The following is a 26123-nucleotide window of genomic DNA, read 5'->3' as shown; positions in this document are numbered from 1 at the left end:
GGGCGATGATACAGGCGAAATTCCGGATGAAGCGGCGGAAGTAGGAACACAAGCCTACAAAACTGTGAAGTTCTTTTAAGGTGGTCGGTTTGGGAAAGTCAGCGACGGCGCGAAGTTTGGCAGGGTCAGGAAGGACGCCATCTTTGGAGATGACATGGCCGAATATCGTCAGCTTCGTGGCACCGAAGTAACACTTCTTCAAGTTTAATTGTAGCCCGGCAGCAGTTAGGCACGTGAGAACACGCTGGAGGCGCAGTAAATGAGAAGAAAAATCTTTGGAAAAAACGACAATGTCATCCAAATAGCACAGGCACGTTTCCCATTTGAGCCCGCTGAGAATATTATCCATCATTCTCTCGAATGTGGCTGGAGCATTGCATAGGCCGAATGGCATGACATTGAATTCATACAGGCCGTCTGGGGTGACGAAAGCGGTTTTAGGCCAGTCAGTGGCAGCCATCGGTACTTGCCAGTAGCCAGAGCGTAAGTCTAAGGACGAAAAATACTCCGCTCCCTGCAAGCAATCTAATGTGTCGTCGATTCGGGGTAGAGGATAAACATCCTTGCGAGTAATCTGGTTGAGACGACGGTAGTCCACGCAGAACCGAATGGAGCCATCTTTTTTCGTCACCAGGACAACAGGAGAGGCCCAAGGGCTGTGAGAGGACTGTATGATGCCGCGCTTTAGCATATCGTCAACATTGTCATGGTTGATGCGGCGCTCTGTGGGCGAGACGCGGTATGGTCGCTGGCGCAAGGGGGCGTGCGTACCTGTGTCGATTTCGTGAGAGACGACAAACGCACGGCCCAAAGATGGTTGGGAAAGGTGAAAAGACGTGCTGAAGCGCTGGAGAAGTGTCAGTAGCTGGTCACGCTGAGCGGGCGGAAGGTCGGCAGCGATGGCGCGTTGAAAGACGTCGACGGGAAGCGGATCGGGCATGGTCGCACAAATGTCTAGGAGAGCAACCTCGGGAGAGGCACGGTGATCGGAGAACCGCAGGGTCCAGTTCTTCGACATGATCGAGGCATTCACCGCGAAGGAGAGAGGACGGGCAAGCAAAAGGGTTGGAGACATAAATGGCACAGTGACCATCGGAAACCGTGAGAACGGCAAAAGGAATCAGAAGGCGGTGTCGGCGGGTGGTGGGTGTGAAGAAAACGGGGCTGCCGAAGGCGGAGTCAGGTAGGAGCGAGACGAGGGCAGAAGAGAAGGGAGGTATGGCGGTGTCGGCAGCTACGAGAAGTTTAGTGGAGGGGACAGGCAGGTCGCACACGACACACACCGAAGATAGCGCGAGTTGAGCACGAGCACAATCAATCACTGCATGGTGGGTTGAGAGGAAGTCCCATCCTAGGATGACATCGTGAGAGCACGCACTCAGCACAACAAACTCAATGAGATATGCCACGTCGTTGACAGAAACTTGTACCGTGCAGGCTGCGATGGGGTGGATGCGCTGTGAGCTGGCCGTATGGAGCGAAAAGTCAGACAGGGGCGTCGTCACCTTGTGAATTTTGCGGCGAAGAGAGTCACTAATCACAGACAACGAGCGCGAGAACAGGGACACCTTCAACAATCGCCTGAATCACGTTGGCGGGAGGAAACGGAGGACTTGGCGAGTTCGCAAAAGACGCAGTTCTTGCCTCTGCAACTGCGGCAGTTAGTTTTCCTCTCGGAGGGGTTCCGGTCGCCGAAGCATTGGGGAAATTGAACGGCGGCGAGGGGAAGGCGAGCGGCGATTAGAATACTGGGGGCGAGGCATAGACGAGCCAGAAGAGCCATTGGTCAAGGGCGGCTCGGGATCGTATCCGTACGAATGCACAGCCTCCCCAGAGCGAGGCAAGCGCTGATGGCAGAGACGTGCCCTGGAAGCCCACAAGCGTAGCAGATGGGCCGATTATCGGCGGAGCGCCAAGGGTTCGCAGGGTGTCGTCGTGTGCGAGGAAACGAGGCTGGGGGAAGTGGCATGGTGGAGCATAATAGGCAGGGCTGCTGCGATACGGGGGGAGGCAAGCGAGCCCGGTGTCCCGGTGACGGCTTCAGCATAGGTGATGCAGAAGAACTTGCTTTGGGGCTAGTTGGTTCATGATTGAAGTTCAGAATGGCGCAAAAGACACACACAAAGGAAAAAAGGGGATGACACAAATAGCGCCTACTACCAACTGAGTTTATTTCGGAAACACCCTCTTTTATAAGGCAAGACATATCAACCACGAACCGGAAGCAGAAAAAACACATATTCATGGTTTGAATCCACATTTCGAAACACCATCGGCAGAAAAGAAAAAGCCACAAGAACAAAAAACAGAATCTAGAACTACACGTGCCCGTCTAAGAAACCCAGCTCCTGGTGGCATAGTTTAATCGATGAAGTGCTAATGCACGAGGACCCAGCTTTCTGTATATGGTATGCTTCTATAATCTCTCTTTCAAATCGCTCCTTGCCTCTGCCGATAAACGTTGCCTGTTCCAGCATCGGTCCGCAATCTCTGCATTCCCTACAGTGATCCGGCAGGTTGCCTCTGTCATTGTTTTTAATTGTTCTTCTGTGCTCGCTAGCTCTCTCGTTGAAACACCGGCCAGTCTGGCCAATGTAGGCGGATCCACAGCTGAGCGGTATGCAATACACGACTTCGGACTTGCATTCAGTGAACCGTATCTGATGTTTGATAGCGCATCTTCGGGGTCGTCTGTTCATCATGGAGCAAATTTTTGCAAGCTTGCATGGTGCTGAAAACAACACATTTACACCATATCGACCCCCTACCTTCTTGATATTGTGCGCTATCTTGTGCATGTACGGAATTACCTCCACAGGCCTCCTGTCTTCCTGCTTGCTTTGCGTATCACCGCTAGAAGTGACCTTGATTCTTTGTAGCAGAGATTCACATATCGCTGTTATCATCAGATACGGATAGCCAGCGCTACCCAGTCATCGTCAAAGATAAAAGGAGAGGTCCCGTCAAAAAGAATAAAATAGTCATCAACAAAGCGGAAAACCCGTCTAACAGGTGTCCCGTTCAACTGCGCACTAATGCGCTTGTCAATAAATGATAAAAAGATGTCGGTTAAAATAGGGGCAATAGACGAGCCAATGCATATTCCATCTCTTTGCAAATAAAACTTCTGGTTAAAATCAATGACAGTAGAGTGAAGATAAAATTCTAGCAACGATATAAAGTGGTCACTGGTTATGCCACAGGCGTTTTGAAAATCTACTTCATCAGACTCGTTTAACTTCTCACGAATAGCTGTAAAGAGGCCATCGTGAGGAACAGAGTAATAAAGTGAAAGACATGAGAGCGCAAAACGGGGACACGGACGAGGAAGGGAACAGGACGAGCGCTGCACTTTCAACAGGTCTTTCACGAATATGCACCAACAAGCCCAGTTTCAAGTACTTCTTAGAGTAATAAAGGTTTTCTACATCTATTGAAAAGGCACACGACGCCTTGTCCAGCCCTGCTTTCATTTCAGTCAAAACGGAGTCAGAATTCTGGATAAGGAAAGGGTCATCCACACAAAGATGCTTCAAAGAGCGTTGTAGGAAATGGGAGATATGGGATTGCCACGTTCCTCTTTCTGATACAATCACTCGCAAGGGACATTCAGGTTTATGGGTTTTCCCAGTGAAGAACACTTCTAAAACACCTTTTTTTGCTGAGTTTATGAGCCTATGCAATGATTCTAGGTGCATATCATCTAGTAATTTTAAAGCAGCTGTCTTCTGCTTGTTAGAACGAAACTTGATAGGTTCGAAATTCTTTGTTCCGATTTCCTTCACATTATGTTGTTATGGATAACTACAAATCCTCCTTCCTTATCTGCTTCAATAACAGAAAGACTGGCCTCTTGCAACGATTGTACAATATGTTTCAACGGGGGTTGTCTACAATGGTTTGCACTCACGGATCGGATGACAGCGTCCACTCCATTGCCTATGACTCTCTCACGTTGTTGGAGGCTTGCATGGCCGGCGACTTGCCGAACCAAACCAAGGAGATGCGGTCTGGAAGCAGATGGCTGGAAAGAATATTTAGGTTTGGTTCGGCAAGTCGCCGGCCGTGCAAGCCTCCAACAACGTGAGAGAGTTATAGGCGATGGAGTGGACGCTGTCATCCTGTAGTCACGCTGTCAGTAGCACTTTTATATCGCCGTTCCAGGTGGCTATTAGTGAAGACAGACCTTTTTCGCTACAAATCTTCTCCTCTTGTTCATTGCAGACTGTGTCCCAACACCCATATTCTGAATTTGTGAATTAATATTTACTGAATAAGTTTTCAGAATAAAAAAACTGCTGCCAACTTGGGTCGAGCTATTATTTTGGTGATATTTAGCTGGGGCTCACAGCAAATCACATTTCACATGAAAGAAAATTGCAGTGACAAACACATGAAACGGGGCACACAGAAGGTTATTAGTGGTGCACGAATATTGTAAACTCTGAATGGTTTGTGAATGGCATTCCCTGCCTGCTACACACTGTGGTAGCCGAATCTCTCCTATTTTGATTGCCCATGGCTGCACCAAGGAAACGTTTTCCTGTTGCTGTGCAGCCCAAGCCAGTGGAGCCACATGAGTGTGTATGCAAATTGGGCTCTGCTTGTTTCCCCCCAGGGGTGGTGCAGCGCAGGAGGAGGAGGACACCAGGGTGGCGGCCCCTGCCCCCCCGCTGATGCGCCAGAGCCCCCTGGGAAGAGAGGAGGGCACCACCGCACCTTCGCTCAGCAGGGTGAGAGGGAACAGAGGCGCTCCATTCCTCATTCTGCGCAGTGGAACAGCCTGGATTACCAGTCATGGGGTGGCATATGTGCACGAGTTATGTCCTATGCACTAGTCCGAGCTGAGGGAGCTGTTATCCCCATGTACGACAACAACCTCTCTTTGGTTTCACTTTTGTTTTTTTTTGATTTTGTGATGTGAGGAGATGACATAGTCCACCAATCGCCTATCATGGCATCCGTTGCTCTCCTCAAACGCTATACCGAGCACTTTGATTGGTTCTGATTGCAGTCTCTTTTTTTTTTCTTCTCAGCTCAGCCTAGTGGCGCCATCTGGTTGTTAGGATAGGAACCATTTTTGTCAACAGTCCGACGGTCCTCTCTCTTTCCTCTTTCCCTACCGCGCCCATTGAGCATCGTTAGCCTGCTAACAATCATTTCATGCCCCTATTTCGGAACCATCTGCGTTGCTAATGACCACGCTGCAGATGTAGCTTGTAGGCAAGGAACCAAAGTTTTGTTTCCGATGTAGAGTCGCCGACCAATTTTTCAGACCCAGCGGGACCCGAAAAATGGTCTGAATAATCGAGCAGTCGGAAAAATCCGTCAACTTAAAATGATAAACTTTTTTGCGAAAAACCGGCTTTCAAAATCGCAAAAATCGCCGCTCCCCATGTTCCGCCTGCAAGCGATAATATGAGACTCTATCTGAGTCATAGCCATGCCTTCTTCATGCCCGCACCCTATCACATCATGATACCAGATAGTGCGACAGGGCCGCGGATGACGTTCGCGGAGACCGAGAGGTAACCCACGGGAAGACGCGAGCACCTCCGAATGCAGTCCCCCCTCCCCCTGTCTACCGCGTTTGCTGCCCCACACCGCGGGGTGTGTCGTCCAAGCCACGGCGGACGCTGCAGCTGTCCCGTTCTCAATGCGATCGCAGGCCCTTCGTAGGCCATCTCGATGGCAATGGAAAGCATCTCATTATCTCTAATGGCAACGATGGAGAACAAATAGCCAAGCCTATTCAAGCCCGTCCGATAGCGCCCGCCTAGCTGATTCCGTTTAAATCCAAGATGGCGCCTTTCACGGTGGCAGCAGATGGGTTGGTAGTGACAGTGATGCCCGCTCGCATCTATATTAGGCCGAAATAACAAACTTTCGGTTCAAAAACGATCACCACAATATTGTTGGCGTCTATTTTAGTCCGAAAATTCAAACTTTTAGACTCCGCAAAGTCCAAAATATCGGTCGTGAAAATATACATGCTCTTATGAGGTGCGCGACGGTTCCTCAGCGAATTCCAAAATATCGCGCTAGTCCGAATTATTGGAGTTCGAAATGTCGGTCGGCTACTGTAGTTCTATTTTGTCCTGCGAGGGGGCACTTTCTAACATGCTGTGAAGAAATGAAGACTTGGACCTGCGCTCATTGCCCGCAGATGACGCTTTCACTGCTCGACTTCGGAGCCTTCCGCACTGCTTACAGGCACAATGTGCATCTGGCTTGTAGCCGGAGAACTGAAGTTTTGTTTCCGATATAGTTTTTTTTTGCCCCTACAAAACTGCTTCACTTCACTTCACTTCACTTCACTTTATTCACCTTAAAGACCCCCTTCAGGGGGTATTACATAAGGGATGGGGTAGTATATTCAACAATAATAAATACATGTCATTGCAGTATGATACAAGTGGTTACAGCAGATAAGAATGAAGATGGGCACGTGATGGCGGCTACATCGGCGGGGAGGGCATTCCAGCCAACAATGGTGCGGGGAAAAAAGGAACCTGAAAAAGTTGCAGTGTGCGATAGAGGCCGGGCGATCTGAAACGGGTGTGCAGTGCGGTGAGATATGCGGGCTGGATGAGAAATGTAAGGTGTTTGATTCAGAGTGCTATGGAAAAACTTGTGGAGCAAACACATGCAGGCGACGCGACGGCGAGTTTCAAGGCTTTCGAGACCGGAATTATTCTTCAGAGATGAAACGCTGATCGTATATGAATATGCAGAATGAACGAAGCGAATGCCGCGGTTTTGAACTGATTCGAGTGCATTTGTTAGGTATATTTGGTGTGGATTCCAGATGGGACTGGCGTACTTGAGTTTAGGTCTGATAAGGGTTTTGTAAGCTAGAAATTTCACGTGCTGCGGTGCATGACGAAGATGACGTTTTAGGAATCCTAGAGATCTGTTAGCAGATGATATGATTGTGGTAATGTGTGTTCGCCAAGAAAGATCACTACAGAGTGTTACACCGAGGTACTTGAACGATTGGACGCTTTCTATAGATGTGTTGGCAGCTGTATAGGAGAAAATAAGGGGGTTGCGTTGACGGTGAAATGAGACGAGTTTGCATTTTTTAGCGTTTAGTGTCATTAGCCAGAGGTCACACCATTCATGGACGCGGTTGAGGTCATTTTGAAGAGCCACTTGATCCGAAATGTTAGTAACGGTACGATAAATTACACAGTCGTCGGCGAATATGCGAATGTTACACGATACTTGTGGCGCCAGATCGTTAATATATATATTAAGAATAAAAGCGGGCCGAGCACAGATCCCTGCGGAATGCCGGATGTTATAGGGAGAGTGCTTGAGTTGTGATTGTTAATAGAAACAAACTGAGAACGGTTAGCTAGGAATTCTTTAATCCAGTCTAGAATATTAGGGTGCAAATTTAAAAAGGATAGTTCAAGTAATAGGCGTTGGTGTGGTACCTTGTCAAAAGCCTTCGCGAAATCTAAAAATAATGCATCGGTCTGTAGGTTACGGTCGAGGTTAGCATGCAGATCGAAAGTGAAGATTGCCAATTGAGTCTTGCAGGAGAGTCCCCTACGAAACCCGTGCTGAGCTGGATGAAAAAAGTTGTTAGAATCTAGGAAGTTTATGACATGGGAATAGATGACATGTTCCATGATTTTGCAAGGCACACTGGTTAAGGAGATGGGGCGGTAATTCAGTGGAGAGTCCTTTGGACCTGATTTGTGGACCGGAATGACCCTCCCAATCTTCCACTCATCCGGTAGCATTCCTGCTGAAAGCGATTGTGAATACAATAATGAAAGATATATGGCTGAAATGTGTTTTGTGTTTTTCAGTATTTTGGAGTTGATTTCATCCACTCCAGCAGCTGATGAAAGTTTTATTCTCTCAATATGGTTAGTTATGCCTTGCACTGTGATGTCAAGGGGTGGCATTGTTGGTAGTGCTACAGGAGGCAGAGTGGGTAGTGATGAGTTTGTTTCGTCTGTGAAGACAGACGCACTCGAGTTTAACGCAGTCCAAAGATGCAGTACCATCAAAGTCGCTTGGCAGCCTGCACATGTGCGCCACGCGCTGTAAAACATAGCAAATCTCGGGACTCCGTTTCGTCTGGGAGTGATTCAATCGACGACCTGTGCAACAACGAGCGTGAAGATGTTGCAAGGCACTGAGGATGATTCAGCTTCCACATCAGTGATGATGGAAACCAGCCTGAAACAGGCGGCCGCGCTCCGATGCACAACGATAGGGTTTCCAGTTATTGTTTTGTAGCAAGAATACTATTCAAGATAGAAATGATCTTTTCTTTGCAGGTAGTGGCCAATGGAGTAACAAACATTTTGCATATTTCAGGAAATTTTTAACAATTTTTTCTTTTTAAATACAAGCGTGTCTTTGCAAGTTCTGTTCAATTTTTTCCTAAAATCTCGTTTTTAGAAATAAATTTTTTTTGGAACATGCAGTTTGTTGTTTAAACTTATATGAATACAACGCGCCTTTATTCAGCTCAGTTTTTTGGTATTGAAATGCTGGCGTCTCAGCACTTTCAAAAATGTGGTGGTGGCACGACCCGTCGAGCACGGTCGTGAAGGCACTTGCGGCTACTCCTCGTTTCACCACCTTGGAGGGAGCAGACGAAAATTCAAAAGAGCCCTTTGTGGGGCAGAAGAGCTTTGTGTCCAGAAACTCAAGTTCGTTTCCGTCGGGCACTTCCCTGGTGACCTCTTCCAAGGGGTCGGAAAACAGGGCCTTGACGTCCTGCAGGAAGCCTTGAAAACTATCAAATAGTTGTCAACATAGCGATAAACCCGCACAACATTGAAGTCCACTCTTGAAGGTCACTCAGCACGGATCCAATGCATACTCCTTTTCGCTGCCCTCAGTGCATTCTGTGCCACACAAGGTGCCAAGGGTCCTTTGACAAGGCACTTACTTCCTTTAGAGCATTGCTTCCGAGAAAATCTGTGACCCACTACGGACTAGAAAAGAACCTTAAGTTCAGCTAATGATGGTTGCAAAAATCGGCCGGCAGAGTGCTTCCAGGTGCCGCGCTCGGAAACCCTGAAATCTTTGCGGAGAAGAAAACCGCCAAGCTGAGCCCATCAGGATTCTTCACAGATCCAGCCAGCCTGCATAACTGAAGTGCGTCACATCGCTTCTTGGCCTCGCTCTTGACCTTTTTAATATTTTTCAAAACACAAAAGTTTCCCTGCCCCCCTTGCTGTCTAGTGAACTCTGGCCTTGTGGGCCTCTTCCCCACAGAGCTGGTTGAGGTTTCCTGGGGTCACCATTTGGGGTCTCTGGTTTACTGCCTCCCCGTGGGCGACCTTCTGTTTTTAGTGCTTTTTCTTGTGCTTGCTTTGTGTAGTTAATGCTTTCTTGCACGAAATACACCCATTTCTAAGTGAGTGATGTGTTCTTCCTTTCTGTAGTCCCGTGTTTTTGTGCCATTTAGTTCCAGTAGTTAAATACACGTGCAAAAGAAATGGGAGGTGTGAAGTACCAAGCCAGATGGAGTGGTAGCAGGATACATAAAACTAAAACCAAAGTAAGAAGATGGGTGGCTAAAAACTGGCGAAACTAAAAACAGTTAAAAAGGGGACACAACAAGAACCATCCTCTGCCATAAAGTGCAGGGTTATAAAACTGCCCAAGGTGTGAGCTACCTGCTGTCAAGGTGTGAGCTACCTGCTGCGCCAATTGCACCATGCTGTGCCAATTTGATCTCCTGCGCCAAGATGCGCCTAAACGGCAATTTACGCTAATTGCAAGCATGCAGAGCCAAATTTAGCCAAGTGTTATTGTCGGCTGGGCGACACTGGACACTCGCGACGCAACCGCATTCGCATCGACAGCTATGTTTGCTTGTGGTGTGGTTCCTGTGCGTGGTGGTTAGCGCGGCTGTCACGAAATCCTTGTACAAGCGTGAGTAAAAGTACTGTAGATGCGGCAGAATACAAACATACGAATGCGTTTGCAATTGTGGCTGTGAACGAGAATGGTGACCACATCATCTCGGCAACAATCAAAACGAAATCCTCTGAAACGGCAGAAGAGGCGGCTATAGCCCTCGCCCTAGCGCATACCCAAGGGAGCATCATCCTCAGCGATTCCAAAATGGGTATCAATAATTTCGCAAAAGGGCAAATTACAACCACCTCCCTTAGAATCCTTAACGCAACCAAATTCTCACCAAATTATTCCGAACTGGTATGGGTCCCAGCCCATTCGTGGAATCCGGGGAACAAGGCAGCCCACACTAAAGCCCGAGGTTTCGTCGTCGACCGGGCAGTGGATGAGTCTGGCTCCCTGAATTTCACGAAGGACTCCATGATCACATATCATGATCTCACCAATCATTTTAAACTAGAGAGGAGAATTTCCCCCCTCCGGACAAAAGCCTGAATGAAGAACAAGAGGTTACGTGGCGTCGTCTACACACGAGATCGATACGCACCCCATCACTCCTCGCGCACATTTATCCAGATCTTTACAACCCAAACTGCAAACACTGTGGCCAGCCACGATCACATCCTGTGGGACTGCAAAATAGAGCCACCTCCGGGTGACCTAGTTACAGCTCCTTCTCTCGAGCGGTGGGAGACCGTGCTGGCTAGCTCTGACCCCAGAACGCAAGCTTTGGTGGTGGACAAAGTCGTCGAGGGCTGCGTACTCTCGACCACTTAACGCGACCTCTTACCAAGCTCTTTCCGGCGAATAAAATGTCGTACAATAAAAAAAGTACTGTTAACTATTATCTGGTAATATAACTTGAGCGCGGCCGGTATTGTGAACTTACCTCACATAGCAAGCTATAATTATTCTACAGACAATGAGATACCAGGTTCACTCGCATCATTTGTGCACTTTCTTCAGTAATTTAGTGCTCCAAAAAGAGATGCATTAACCCCTGCATTGTCGCGCATACGTCTGCCCCCCCCACTTGCACCCGTCGACGCAACCCCCGTCCCCGCGGGATGGTATGACGCCGCGTGCGCAGCTCTAAGCAATAAACGCGCAACGATACAATCACAGAGTCAGGAACCAGCGGAAGTAAACGGCGCTAAAACGGGGTCCTTGCGATGGGCCCGGCTGACTAGCGGCAAACCGAACCCCGCCAGAGGTTCGGTTGTTCAGGATTTCGGACACCTTGTTCTGGAAAGCAACCGCCAGCGCGAGTGGGCCGGGTAAAGGCGCGCGAATATAATTTACCGGAGGTAATTTAACAAACGAATTATGAACTTCTTACACGTGGAGCTGCCAGGGAATGGGCAGCGGGCTTACTACCCGTCATACTCGCAGCTCGCACGCAATTGACATTGCTTTGGCCTGGCCAGTTACGTGGTTACATCTTCACAGCGGAGCTGCCGGCGTCCCCTCGCTACTCGCACCTTTCACAGCCGTTCACCGAAACACATTCGCGCCGATCTTTGATGAAGGCGAAACGCAAGAGGCGCCCGTGTGCTGTGCGATGTCAGTGCACGTTAAAGATCCCCGCGTAAATTATTCCGCAAACCTCCACTACGGTACCTCTTTCTCTCTTTCTTCTTTCACTCCCACCTTCCTCCCTTCCCTTCCCTTACGGCGTGGTTCAGGCGTCCGTCGAGATATGCGAGACAGATACTGCGTCATTTCCTTTCCTCAGAAACCAATTTACCAATTTACCAATCTTCCACAGCCTGCCTTGCATGCACGCTGGTGCATTTTTTTTTTCATATATGGTTGGGTAATAAATTCTGGGTGCAAATATGTGCGAGGGCGCAAATTATGCGAGTACCTCCTAGTTGGTTTGGCTGCGGCAATTTTCCGAGTTTTAAAATCCACCGGTTGGCGGGTACTGATTCTTTTCTTTTTTCGGTCCTGACATAGTTATTCGAGATTCTGCTGCACTCAACTGTCTCCATTACGTTGTTGTTCTCTTTTTTTTTTTTCTGAACTGAAATTAATAGCAGCCAAAATTAATAACAGCAAGTACTCTTTGTAGTAGCTGCCACATGTCTATTTTTTTATGAACTCTAGCAGATATCTTTAGAACAGTTGCAGTCCTTTTAATTAATTCTGGCCTGTGGGATCCGTGATTGATATTTATGCAGGTTTTGGTCTAGTTGCAAACAATATTGCTCTCAGTCGCATTTAAATGTCGCCAGTCTGCTTCAAAAGTGCTCCAAAATAGCCTACAAATAGCTCCAAAGCTGCTCCAAAATAAGACTTTTGCTGTTCCCGTGCCTGCTCCATAAAGGTGGAGCCTGCTTCCACCCCTGCAAACAACAAAGCAAGGCGAAGATTAAGTGCGCTAGTTCCACCTTAATTTCGCTGTATGAGGCTCTTGCTACAAAGCCTGTCCCACCACTGCGTTTGTAATACACGGTGTTATGCGAGTAAGTATAATGTCATATCATTAGAGGTTGGCACCTCATAGTGGCAAAGGGTTTGCTGCTGTGGGGAGAGTTGGTTGGTGGAGTGGGAAGTTGAGCCTTTCACTTGCAGGTAGCAGCTGCACTGGCACCCAGCCCCTTGCTGGCAGACACTACACTTCCTGAGAGGACTGAGCCTTCAGGCAGCACCGATGGGGACCATCCACAGGTGTGTGTTTCCTTTGTGGGGACCAACAAGATGTCTGGGCATGGTGGAGTCATTGCATTTGTGGCATTTTCCCCCTTTTTTTCGCAGCCTGCCGGGGGGGATGACAAGGAGCCGCCACGGCCCCAGGCCACGTCCACGCCCACTGGTCACCCTGTGGCGGCCCACCACGAACCTCCCAACGTCAGTGCGGTCTTGGCACAGGCGAAGCAGGATGCCAGGGAGCTGGCCGCCAAGGGCAGTGAGCCACACGTGTGGGAAGAGGAGCCGCGAAAAGGAAAGCAGGACGACAGGGTTTCTAGGGACTACGAAAGGGATTTTAGGGAATCGAGAGATCACAGCAGGGATTATAGGGATTCTCGTGACTCGGGGCAAGCTAGGGGCCGAGGTACTGATGAGGAAAGTCCGGATTGGAAGGGAAGTCGGGACAATTTTGAGCGTGACAGCAGGCGGGGAGGCAGAGGAGATCTCAGGGATGAGCAGGACCGGAAGAGGGATCGTTACTACGAGCGAGCAGATGATAGGCGGGAGGCTTCAAAAGAAGACCGGGAAGAATACAAGAAAGCAGGCGGAAGAATTGCTACCACCGAGGATCGGAAGAGGAGGGACTACTACTATGACGACAGGAGGGCTGACCAGCACGAGGATCGCAGAGAAGATAGGCGGGAGGACTTGAGGGATGACTACCGCAAGACTGACCGCAGAGGCGATCGTTACCTTGACCGGAGAGACCAGTGGAAGGGGCAGGAAAGTGATGATGAGTGGAAGGATCGGCGGTCAGACCGCAGGAGTGACCGCTACAGCAGCAGGTGAGTGCCCTGACAAGTTCAGTTTGATGGGTGCTGTTAAAGTCAGTGTGGTAAAAAGATGAACTTGTGAAGTTATAAAAACGGACTTGCTCACTGCTGCTCGGATCTAAAGCAAAAAAATTTAGCTCTAAATTAGTATATATCCTGATTAACCACCTATTGGGAAGTTCCTGCTATTCAGCTTGCTGAGGTGACAATAATCTTTGTATTCTTTCTAATATTACTGTCGCATAGTAATGACAGCAGTCAAGAAGACAGCGAAAAGGGCGCAGCAGCAGCAAGTGTGGTCGTCGAACAGACTGCCTGTCGCTCTCGGCCACGCCCAATGTAAGGCTGCCAAGGAGATGCCTGGCTGCGATCATTCTGGTGGCTTTGACTAAGATGCAGGGCAGTGGTTAGTTGGCAGTCTTTTGTGCACTGGTGGGTGGCAGTTCTGGGGCATCTGCGGTTCACTTCCTCTCAGAATCAGAGCAGCCGCATTTCTGTCGTGTAGCCCAAGCACCAATTTGAAGGTGGCCTCTGTTTAACGTAGGGAGTGCGCGCACCAAAAGTATGCATGTCCACAGTATGAACTCTCACAGGACAAAAACGAGCACTGGAGTATTGCATGAGGGAAAAGGAAATGTTATGCAGTGCAGCGGATGCATTGTATATATGTAGCCTTCATTAATTATGAAAAAGCATTTGACACAATGCAAACCTCAGCTTTCATGCAAGCATTGTGGAATCAGGGTATAGAAGAGTGTTATTTGCGAACATTGGAAGATATTTGTAACGACTGCACAGCTACCATAGTCCTCCATAAAGTCAGCAATAAAATTCCAATACACAAAGGTGTCAGGCAGGGAGACGCGATCTTGCCAAAGCTATTCACCACCTGTTTGCAGGAGGTATTCCAGGGTCCGAAATGGGAACAGTTGGGGATAGCAGTTAATGGAGAATACCTAAGTAGTTTGCGATTCGCTGATGACATTGCCTTGCTAAGTCACTCAGGATGAACTGCAAAGCATGATCAATGAGTTAGACAGGCAGAGCAGAACGGTAGGTCTTAAAATTAACATGCAGAAAACCAAAGTAATGTTCAACAGCCTAGCAAGGGAACAGCAGTTCGCAATTGGTGGCGAGGCGCTGGAAGTGGTAAGGGAATATGTCTATTTAGGGCAGGTAGTGACCGGAGATCCGGATCATGAGAGGGAAATAACTAGAAGAATATGAATGGGGTGGAGCGCATATGGCAGGTTCTCTCAGATCATGAATGGTAGCTTACCAATATCCCTCAAGAGAAAAGTATACAACAGCTGTATCCTACCAGTACTCACCTATGGGGCAGAAACGTGGAGACTAACAAAGAGGGTTCAGCTTAAGTCAAGAAAACGCAGCGAGCCATGGAAATAAAAATGATAGGTGTAACGTTAAGAGATCGGAAGAGGGCAGAGTGGGTGAGGGAGCAAACGCGCGTTAATGACATCCTAGACAAAATCAAGAGGAAGAAGTGGGCTTGGGCAGGGCATGTAGTGCGAAGGCAAGATAACCGTTGGTCCTTATTAACGGTAACGGGAGTGGATTCCAAGAGAAGGCAAGCGTAGCAGGGGACGGCAGAAATTTAGGTGGGCGGATGAGATTAAGAAGTTTGCGAGAGTACAGTGGCTGCAACTGGCGAAGGACAGGGTTAACTGGAGAGACATGGGAGAGGCCTTTGCCCTGCAGTGGGCATAGTCAGGCTGATGATGATGATGACGTCCTTTGTTCTGAGATTGTAGATTTCTTAAGTATCATGAAAATCGAGCCACGATGCTGACTTCAAAACAGCAAAACACCACTGCTTGCAGATTTTTGGCAGTGAGTGTTGTTTATGAACTATCCATAGTCCAGTCTAGGATCAAGAACAACTCTAGTTAGGAGGACTAGTTGGTTCATGATTCCCAAAGAAAACGGTGTTAAATACAGGGACAATAGGGCCAGCACCAGGTATCCTTGTATCTTACCAGAGCTGGATCATGTCGTGTGTGTTTCTCATGTGTCCCCTTATTTCGCGCAGTTTTCTTTATGAACCAATCTATGAAGGTGCTATTGTGGTTTCACAACCAAGTTTTGCTTCGATGAAATTTTTCACAGTCCCATGGACTTGGTTGCAGCGGGATTTGACTTTTGCATGTTTCCATTTCGTAAGCACTGTGATTAGGTACAGTGGAACCTCGATTATACGTCCCCCGGTCATGCGACGACCCGCATTTTACGACGAATTTGTGCGGTCCCGGCAAAACCCCCATAGAGACAATGCATTAAAAACCTCGGTTATACGACGCAAATTTTAGAAGGACCCCGCTTCGTACGACGGCTGGTTTGGCTCCTACCGTCGGTCAGAAAAGAAAAAGAGAGTAAGTGCACTTGGCGGCCGCGCGGAAGAGAGCGTTGCCGAGGCCACCAAGTGCACTTGCCCTCTTTTTCGTCGAGCCTGTGCAGTCGGAGTCCCAAGGAGGCGCCGCATGAAAAGGAAATTGCACGGGCCTGCCTACTGGCTGGAGCAAAGCCACCACCGCTGCCACGTGCAGATAGAGGAGAGTTGAAAGATCAGAGGAAAGATAAAGAGAAAAGATAAGCAGATAAGTGGGCAAAAAACAGATAAGGGGGCGAGGCCGCGCTCCCTGAAGCGAGGACAGCGTCCACAGCGCTTTTTGTGTTGCTGCGTTCCCACACTACAAGACAGATGGCAGCACAGAACTGTCTGCAGCTATTTTTCTTTTGAATGTTTCCTAAATAAAATGTTTTTTCTCGCGCCCGTTTCATCGAGATTTCGCCGCGAAAAGAGGGGCCCGGGGGGGGGGGGGGGGGGGGGGGGGGCGTCAGTTTAGATTTTTCGAATCTAAGCACCCCCTCTCACTTTGGGCATCGCGATCGTGAAAAAAAGGGGGTGCTTAGAATCGAGTAAATACGGTAGGCACACTTTAGCCAGTCGATAACCGGTGCGCCTTAATCTTTCCACCTATCAAGAAAACCGTGCCAGCCGCTGCCCCGCTGCTCACGGCAGCCTCAACGGCCATTTTATCTTGTTTGTTGAAGACTAGCCCTCTGCCGGCAAAATGTGCTGCATTTGTGTTCCGAAAAAAAAAAAAAAAAAAAAAGATGACGATGAAAATATCACGCTTGATTTTCGATTATACGACGGTTTCGCGCAGTCCCCTGAACGTCGTATAATCGAGGTTCCACTGTAAGTGCTTATTTTTTGTCTCTGTGGGTTCTGGTTCGTAAACTGATATTTATGGGATGAAGGAAGTTGTTGCCTATCTGGTTGTCCCATGCCTTCTTTGTGCCGAATAGAGCGGGTGAATGCTTGGCCTCCAACTGTCTGCAAACTGTGCAGTTGGTGTGGAATGCCAGGGCATGACAGAAAAGTGCGGCCAACGCAGGTATGACTATCGCTATGATGACCGCCACAGCGACCGTGGCCGACCATCGAGCCGGACCTCTCAGGATGCTTACCTGGATGAGTATGACCGGCGGGGAGGTGACCGAAGGCTACGGGATAACCGGCCATCATCCAGGCATAGTGAATCGGACAGCTCTTCTCCAGACTCTCGGAGAGGCACTGGCAAGCAGCACCGCAAGTACCGAGACGCTGACAGGGCATCTGGCGCCTACTACGACCACCAGAAGGGCTATGGTAAGGCTTGGAGAGAGCTAGGAATGTCCCTGGCCGCTCTGTATGTGTAGTCACCACCGGCAGAAAATGGGCTTATTCGATTCGCAATGCTTGTCACATCATCATACCCAAGATATATTGAGGAGGTTCTGCATGTTAGATACTGTTGTTCTGAGGGAATCGTAACACATTTTCTGATTTGCAGGTTGCATGTGCATACAGGTTGCTGCACCCCTTGCAAACGGCAGTTTTTCCGAAAAAAAAAAACCAAAAAACCGCACTTGAGTCGCATCAGTCTAAACCTGTTCATTCAGTAAGCATTATAAAAATGCGCTTGCAAGTCTTTACAATGGGGAAAGTACACACTTGCAGTAGCTGCTGTGTACAGACTACCCTCGACAAGCGTGCCCTTTTTTTTTGCCTTCATCGACTGTAGCGCTGTTGCTGGTTTGCTGCACCAGTTGTGGAGATTTTTTTGCCTGTCTGTCCCCATGCTCTAGCGCATTTTCGATGGCACCAGCTTCTTCGCCTTGCAGGCTGCATCATGTTGAGTGAGGGCCAGTCTCAACTTGTGAGAATATGGCTGGACTGTGGCAATTCCCATGCACAGATGGAACACCGCACTGTGCAGCCACAGCTGGGTCCCCGCACCAATACAGTTAAAACTCGATTTAACGAAGTTGAGGGGAGCCGGGAATTATTTCATTAAATCGAGAACATTTCTTGGGCACATAATTCGGTACATTCGATTATATGGTATGGCGCCGTCCAGAAAGCTACCGCAGCATCATATTTGTGAAGCGTAAATGCTCCCAAAATGAAACTGCGTACCGCGGAAACGACCGGCGCCGCTAGCGCGTATGAAAAGAAACAACAAAAATTCTTACTCAACAAGAAAGGCCCGAGGGGACTACAAATTTATTTTCCACCAAAGAAGTCGGTGATCTTTGCCTGCGTGCGCTTTGTGAGCAACGGCCGCACCGATTTCTTGTAGGTCTGAAGTGCGTCCAGCGCGTCTTCCGTCCCCTCGTGTGCGCCGGCAAAATGTCGCAGCAGATCGAGAGCATCCATCACCTTACCTGGTGTCGGCACGGGAGCTTCGGCACCTGCAGGGTCGTCGGCAGCATTTTCAGCCATCACTTTCTCCACGCTTCCTACAAGCCGCAACATATCGGCATCAGTCAAAACTTCCGTTGTGACTGCGTTTGCGTCGGCATTCACGTAGTCTGAGAAACTTATGCCTGTGGGCACTTCATACACTGAGCGAAGGTGTTCCCAGGCATCTTCATCCTCGTGCACGGCGCTCGCGCAGTCCGGACCAGCTTCGGCAGTTTCAGGGCCTAGTGTACCGAAACCGGCAGTCCTGAAGCAGTTGACAATTATCGACGGCCTAAATGCTCGCCAAGCCGCCGCCACCATCTCAACCGCCATAAAAATATCTATTTTCGTCTCGCGCTTCAGCTCCAGGTTGAGAACTCTGTCTACGACTCGACGCTTGTATGCACACTTCACGCTATTAATTATCCCTTGATCCAAGGGCTGAACCATGGACGTTGCGTTTGGGGGGAAGTAGCGGAGCTCCATGCTGGTCAGCTCGACCTCTGCAACGTAGTGGGCAGTGCAGTTATCCAGCAGCAGGCACACTTTCCTTTTCTGGCGACACATGTCACTGTCAAATTGCTTCAGCCATGTAGCGAAAATGGCACGCGACGTCCAAGCCTTTGAATTGGCAACGTACTTCACAGGAAGCTTTTTGGTGCCTTTAAAACAGCGCGGCCTCGCACTGTTTCCGATGACAAGCGGGTCTTGTTTGTCGGTGCCGTCCATGTTGATGCACAGCAAAAGAGTCAGCCTTTGTTTGCTGTGTTTGCCGCCGTGGCACGCCTGCCCTTTCAGGGCGAGTGTTTTTTTAGGCAGCATTTGGTAGAATAGACCGCCCTCGTCGGCGTTGTAGACGTCGCTGGGGGCATATTTTCCCAGAATGTCGGGCATGTTTTCAGACTGCCAGTCGCCGACTACAGCCATGCTTACGCTGCTCGCTTCACCGCTGAGCACTTTCCCGGTGATGCCGTGTCGTTCTTTGAAGCGCGACAGCCAGCCGGGACTTGCCTTGAACTCGTCGCCCAGCGTGAAAGAGCGAGCTTTTTGTTGGAGCAGGTCTCCACTCACGGGAATATTCTTCGCCCGCAAATCCATAAACCAGGCAAAGAGGGCCTCTTCCATTTTGCTTTGAGGAGTAGTCTTCAGCGTTTTTTTGTGCGAGAGATTCCCCGACGAAGTGGCGCGGAGGATGTCATCTTTCCCTTTCAATATTGTGGAGAGAGTACTTGCTGGAATGCCATGTGCTGCAGCCACGTCACATTTCTTCTGTCCACTTGTCAGGGGCAGGGCACTTTTTTCTTATTTATTTTTTTTAAGCCCACACTAATATCTGTCCACTTGTCACAGCACGAATTATGTCCGCTTTCTCGTCCAGGGTAAGCCTTTTTCGTTTCTTGCAGGGCTCCATCTGCTAGTCAGGAGGGTTAGCGGCGCGCTTGCTCGCACACACCACGTCCGCGTTCACGATAGCAAGGCTAGACTGATGGAGGCCGAACAAGCTGAGCTTGACAAAGACGTGCGTTCAAAGGCACGGGGAAATATCCGCACAAGAGCGAACACAGAGCACAACAAAAAAAAAAAAAAAAAACGCGAACTGCAACAGCGCCTTCTATGAAATGTGGCACGAAACTTTTTTACTGCTGGCGCCATCTCGTGAGCTCGACTCAAAATTAACTCTTTTTGCGCGGCGCAGTTTGAAAAAAGCGGCGGGCCAAAGATGCTCCGCGCTGTAACCGCTGACTCGCAATTAATAAATTTTGGGGTGCTGTCTACAAAATAGACCAAAAATTAACAGTTTTTCACCTTTATTTCTCGAAAAAAGGTTCGTTAAATCGGGACAGATCACGGAATCGGTTTTGTTATTTCGGGTTAGTCAAAGCATTGAACCCAATGGGCGTCTGAGGGGGAATTAGGATACCTTCGTTAAATCGGGATTTTCTTTAAATTGGGTTTCGTTAAAGCGAGTTTTGACTGTACTTTACTTTTTCTTCTCCATTTTTTTTTCATACTGAGTTATTGGGCACGCCTAAATATGGCGTGGTGTCATTTTTCTCTGTATTGTCGCCGACCGATTTTTAGGACTCGGCAGGACCCGAAAAATGGTTCGAATAATCAAGGAGTCTGAAAAATCTGTGAACTGAAAGAAATAAACTTTTCTGCGAAAAACTGGCTTTCAAAATCGCGAAAATCACCCCTCCTTATGTTCTGCCTGCAAGCGATAATATTAGACTCTATCTGAGTCACAACCGTGCTTTCTTCATGCCCGCACCCTATCACATCGTGATACCAGATAATGTGACGCGGCCGCAGTCATGCCGCGAATGAATGCACTCGCTGCGCGAAGCAAGAACATTCGGTTTGCATGGGGCAGTGACGTTCGCGGAGACCGAGAGGTAACCCACGGGAAGACGCGAGCACCTCTGAATGCAGTCCCCCCTCCCCCTGTCTACCGCGTTTGCTGCCCTGCACCGCGGGGTGTGTCGTCCAAGCCACGGCGGACGCTGCAGCTGTCCCGTTCTCAATGCGATTGCGTGCCCTTCGTAGGCCATCTCGATGGCAATGGAAAGCATCTCATTATCTCGAATGGAAACGATGGAGAACAAATAGCCAAGCCTATCCAAGCCCGTCCGATCACGCCCGCCTAGCTGATTCCGTTTAAATCCAAGATGGCGCCTTTCACGGTGGCGGCAGACAGGTTGGTAGTGACAGTGATGCCCGCTCGCATCTATATTAGGCCGAAATAACAAACTTTCGGTTCAAAAACGATCACCACAATATTGTTGGCGTCTATTTTAGTCCGAAAATTCAAACTTTTAGACTCCGCAAAGTCTCGAACACTGCAAGCTTGCGGCAGGCCGGAAAATCGACGTGACCGAGAAGTGCGGCAGTTGCGATTATTGCAGCGTGCCTATATTTTCTTATGTGACTCCTATCGCCAAGGTTTTCGGGGGCCTCAGTCGGAAAGGTTTCCGGCTGGAGATGAAGCTTTCCAAACAGACTCTTAAAGTGAGCATCCCTGAAAACTGTGTGCAGCTGTTCCACGCGATGTCGTTGTACGTGCTGTGGGTCCGCAGCAGCTGCGACGGCAGCAACACTATCAGTCAGTTGAGCAAAAACTTTGTTAAAATAAAGATAGGGGTGGGGAGGCATCGGCTGATCACAGTGCCAAGTTCGGGATGCGCCTATTATGCGAGTGCGTCTATTACGCGAGTAAATATGGTAATTGTTCAGGCAGTTTTGTGGAATAATTTGTGACACCAGCACAAAAGGAACAAGGCAGAATAATTTGGTTGGCGGCTATTTTGTAGTTGAGAGATTTTATTGTGAGACTTGAAACCATTCCTGACGTGCATTCATGTTGTGCTGGAATTCAGGTCTGTATTTAAGGATCTGTAAGTGGTACTTTTTCGTGGAGGAAAGTGGTTGTTTTCATGTCAGAGTTTTCTTTGTGGAAGATGGAGAGGGTCTTTGTGGAAGTTATGAAGGCCTGCCCTTAATCTTTGCCTCCGAAAAGTCACACGCTGCACGGACTGCGTCAGATCAAGTATAGTAAAACCCTGTTAATTCGGATTTCAAGATGGTGGGAAAAAATGGCCGAATGTCCAATTATGCATTTATTTGGTAAAAATCTGGGGAATGGTCATCTCCTTAATGAGCGTGTGACGCAATAGCAGTTGGAGGCGCATCTGGCCGATGAATGATGAAACCTTGCTGCCTGTTACATTGCTGCAAATGAAATGTAATTTTGGTAAATACAGTGTGAAATAAGTGGCCCTAGGATTCCTGCATATAGCTTGCATGAGAAATATGTGTGGCATGCTGTTCTGCCACTTTTTTTCAACCGAACCCCCCCCCCCCCTCCTTTTTTTTTGTGGTGTTTCTCAGGTGGCTACGACTACAGTGCTTATCGGAGGGACTACTACAACTACTATCACTATGGCTATGCACCACGCTCGGGCTATGGCTATGGATATTATGATGAGTTGTACAGAACCAATCCTGCGTGAGTCTATACTGTCCTTAATTAGAATTCACAGTTGAAATATTGCGTGGGGAGAAAATGTCACTTGCGTTTTTGCAGTTTTGTTCACTTTCATTGTTGATGTGATGAACAGCATTTCTGATTTCACTCTTGATGACAAATTCAATTGACACAATCGTTATGCCGTGCTTGGCGTCAGTTTTTGTGCACCCTGCGTTTACAAAATTTTTGAACAAATTTTTCTTCTGGAAAATGTCAACACAGCTTTTATGAAGCAAAAGTGCAGGAGTACTTTTGGGCATTGTCCATCCAGGCAGGCAGTCTAAGAGCTGGTGAACAACTGGGCCTGCTTTTGGGCAAGGGACTGGGAGGTCCTCCCTGCATAGTTGCAGGCCCGTGCATGTTTCAGGGTGGCTTTGGTACCAAGGGGGAAATCTGGAGGTCTTTCGATCCTCCCAGTTTGAATGTCCATATCTGACTCATCTTAGGTCTGGGTTATACTTCATAAGTACTTGCTGCGTGAGTAAAAGAGCAAATTTTAAAGCACTCATGTTAGGAAAATAAACCAAAGGAGCTGCAGCAGGGCTGCCATGGAGACACATTCATGCTTGGCGTGGTTCTACAAAGGGCTGTGCTCATTCCACCACTTTATTTGACAGTGTTCTTATACAAGTGCCTGAAGAAGTGGGTAGCAACTTGCAGGTTTCAGTTTTTAGAAGGCAGTTGAGAGAAAGGCCATTCTGTTTTGGATAAACTTGTGTTGCCCCACTTGCACCATTGTGTCTGCAGCTACAAGCAGCAGGTGGACGCCTATTACGCCCGGCTAGGCTACAACCCAGCACAGCTCATGGAACGCCTGAGTGTTCACTCGGGACGCTCGTCGGCCAATGGCGATTCGCGCCGGGACGAAAGCTTTGCCAGCAACACAGAGGACGACTGTGACCCCAGCATCCTGGACAACGAGTCTGCACGCCTTGACCATGGTGCGGCTGAACTAATCTGTTGGCTGAGCCTGATTGCTGTGTGAACGCCTGTAAGGGCCACACCCCGTTTCCCCAAAGGAAATGTTAAAAAAAAAAAAAATCTGTGTAAGGGCAGCTTTCCATGACCCAGTTGGGAATAGCCTTCAAAATGCACGCGCCGTGGCCTCCACGATCGGCTCCGGCTGCAAGCAACGGTGCGCTTGATTGCGGAGGCTGTAATTGTACAGCGCAGCAGTTTTAGGACGATGGGCAAGCACCTTAATAGCTGCACGGCTGGGAGTTACATGACATGTTTACGCAAAAGGCGTACTGGCACTAAAAAACGAAGACAACACACACAACAGGACAGGACTGGCGCCAACTTCCAACTGAGTTTATTCACAGAAAAAACCACTTAAGACTAATAAACTCAGTTGGAAGTTGGCGCCAGTCCTGTCCTGTTGGGTGTGTTGTCTTCGTTTTTTAGCGCCAGTACGCCTTTTGCGTAAACATGTCATGCTACAACCAACTAGCTCAAATCAAAGTATTGCTGAGAGTTAGTTCTCAGACATGGGAAACGTGCGATGTGCAGGGAATGCAACGTGGCCGAGGAGTGCCTCCGTTGATGGGGCAACCAAAAGGATGCATTGAGGAACACAAGCTGCAAAAAGCGCGCTTTCCGAGGCAAGGCGTGTGAGTTCCCCGAACTGGAAGAAGGAGAGCTGCTCTGCTGTGTGCTGGAAGTGCAGAACAAGGGCTACACGTTGGCAGTGGATATGCTGCGCTGCTTCTTGTGCGATGAGCGTGCACCAGAGCACAGCACCAGCTCAGAGTCGGAAGACTCTGCGAGTGACGACTGAACATAGAGTAAATGCCACTCATTCCCTTATTGGTGCGTTTGCCACGCCCCGAAAATTGACCCTAGAATCTGGAAAAAAAAAAGTGCGGCCCTTACAGGCGTTTATACAATATTTGTTTTGTTTTCATGGTGCTGGTGGGCTTGGTCACTGACATTTCCTTTTACTGCATCAGAAATGTGACGTGAATGCACACAAGCTCCAAGCTAGTGTCGGGTGACTCCTCTTGCATTTCCAGTGCCTCAACCAGAAGAGGTGAGCAAGTTCTCGCGGCCACACCCACTGGCTCGCTTTTGCGGCGCCAACGGTCTGCTCAAGCTGGTGCCAACACTCAGCGGAGGAAACCTGCCGCCCCCCATTGAAATCCACAGCCTGAAGGTATGCCCTGCATGGAGGGACTGTCATATAATCCAGGCATCGTATAACCAAAAATCTCACACAACTGCTTTCAAAAGGAGTTGAAATTACTTTTCCTGTGCGTCATAAAGTTTTCGTTCAGCGAGAATTATTTCCTGAGACGACATGCAGACAGGCTTTTCGGCATTGAAGAGGCGGTTTTTGACGCGGCACACGTGAGCTCCGGTCCCTGCGCATTAAGAATACCGTATTTTCCGGTATATAAGATGCGGCTTTTTTTCAAAAATCTTGCTGGTGCGTCCTATACAAGGGTGCGTCTTATATGCATATTTTTATTTTTTTTTCGATTTCAGAAATTACGCTAGGTTCATGTTCAAGCCTTTTTCACTGAAAAAATACCACTACTAATGACATGGTTGTAGCATGGTTAATACTTCAATACGGAGACCGCCGTGCGCAACTTTTTTAGGTGAACTTATTATGAAACTGCGGGGGTGACGACTTCCGGGTTCATAAACACACGGCCGTTTTGGAGGCTGCAAGCAAAAGCTATGTGAAATGCCAAAAGATGGCGACAATCGCTTTTCTCGCCATTATCAAGACAAGTCGGCGTTTTCTTTAGTCACCCTTTGTAACTTTGTTTGCTCCGTGTACGTAGTGCGAAGAGAATGTTTCAGTCGCGTTACATCCAGAAATGAGCGGACTTTTTGATAGCGCATCCGAAGATGAAGACTTCAAGGTTTTTAGTAAATATAAAATGTTGTTATGGACATAAGGAGAGTTCCTTCATTTTTTTTTCTTTTTTTGCTAAAACATGGGTGGGTATTGCGTGAGTGTTGCCTTTTTCGATCACTTAGCGGTGCTTAAGAACTTCTCTCAGGTACGGTGCATTTTTCGATGGTCGCACAAGCATGTTTAAGTAAGCCTCACTAGCCTAACTGGGTGAATTGGGGTGCGTCTTATACACCTCACTTTTTTTAAAGAGAAAATGTTGTCGCTTATAGAAGCTTACGTCCCGCTCATCTGCATTCGAGGGGATGCCAATAAACCATGGTACTCAAATGCGCTGAGGAAGTTGTCGCGAAAGAAAAAACGCCTATTCCGTAACGCAAAGAAATCAGGATGCGCTAGGAAGTGGGACAAATACTTTGCAAGTCTGCACGAATACACGCAGTTATTACGAACTTCAAAACGAAAATTTTACTGTCACGACCTCATAGAGATAATGCGGGTAAACCCCAAGAAGTTTTGGAACTTGCTCACGCCCAATAAAAACAGTTCGCACAATATTTCCCTGAAGGCACGAGACGGCTCCGATGTTCCAATTTCAGAGCGCTCCGACGTCATGAATTCCTATTTCACGTCCGTATTTACCCAGGAGCCAACAGCAAGCATTGTTTCCGTGCCAAGTCCAAATTATGCACCTATGCCACCTGTTACCATTACAGCAGAGGGAATTTTAAAACTCATAGATAATCTAAAGATATCCACTTCCCCTGGACCAGACAACCTCCCTGCTAAGATTTTTAAAGCAACTAAATATTTCACGAGTCAAATCTTGCAACTCATTTTTGCCCAGTCTCTTAACACTAGTGAGATTCCAGACGACTGGAAATTAAGCAAAGTTGTCCCAGTCTTCAAAGCTGCAGATCGCTGCGACCCCTCAAATTATCGACCAATTTCACTGACATGTATCTCTTGTAAACTTTTCGAACATATAATATACTCGCACATCGCATCTCACCTTGACCACAACCGTTTCTTCTTTCCCAATCAGCATGGTTTCAGGGCAGCTTTTTCGTGCGAAACTCAGCTGTTCGAACTTACAACTGATCTCCATTTAAATCT

The 26123-nt window shown here is 48.4% G+C and overlaps 1 protein-coding gene across 16 annotated transcripts in view; it reads left to right on the top strand.

Annotated features, from left to right (window-relative positions):
- Positions 1-26123, top strand: part of LOC149326047 (uncharacterized) — a 264379-nt gene that overhangs the window by 93148 nt on the left and 145108 nt on the right. For all 16 annotated transcript variants that reach the window (XR_016286187.1, XR_016286186.1, XR_016286188.1 and 13 more), the window contains 7 exons: positions 4619-4733; positions 12475-12570; positions 12658-13376; positions 16784-17037; positions 22003-22120; positions 22889-23082; positions 24157-24296. Coding sequence is in view for 13 of the 16 variants with exons in the window: in XM_089562999.1 (XP_089419125.1) it covers positions 4619-4733; positions 12475-12570; positions 12658-13376; positions 16784-17037; positions 22003-22120; positions 22889-23082; positions 24157-24296 (1636 nt within the window). In the remaining 3 variants the exon portion in view is untranslated. The remainder of the gene's footprint in view (positions 1-4618; positions 4734-12474; positions 12571-12657; positions 13377-16783; positions 17038-22002; positions 22121-22888; positions 23083-24156; positions 24297-26123) is intronic.

This window comes from Amblyomma mixtum, chromosome 10, assembly GCF_055824585.1.
Source record: "Amblyomma mixtum isolate Tamu chromosome 10, ASM5582458v1, whole genome shotgun sequence".
NCBI classification, from domain to species: domain Eukaryota; kingdom Metazoa; phylum Arthropoda; class Arachnida; order Ixodida; family Ixodidae; genus Amblyomma; species Amblyomma mixtum.
Note: the sequence above shows the minus strand (reverse complement) of the source record. Positions and strands in the feature narration are given on the sequence as shown.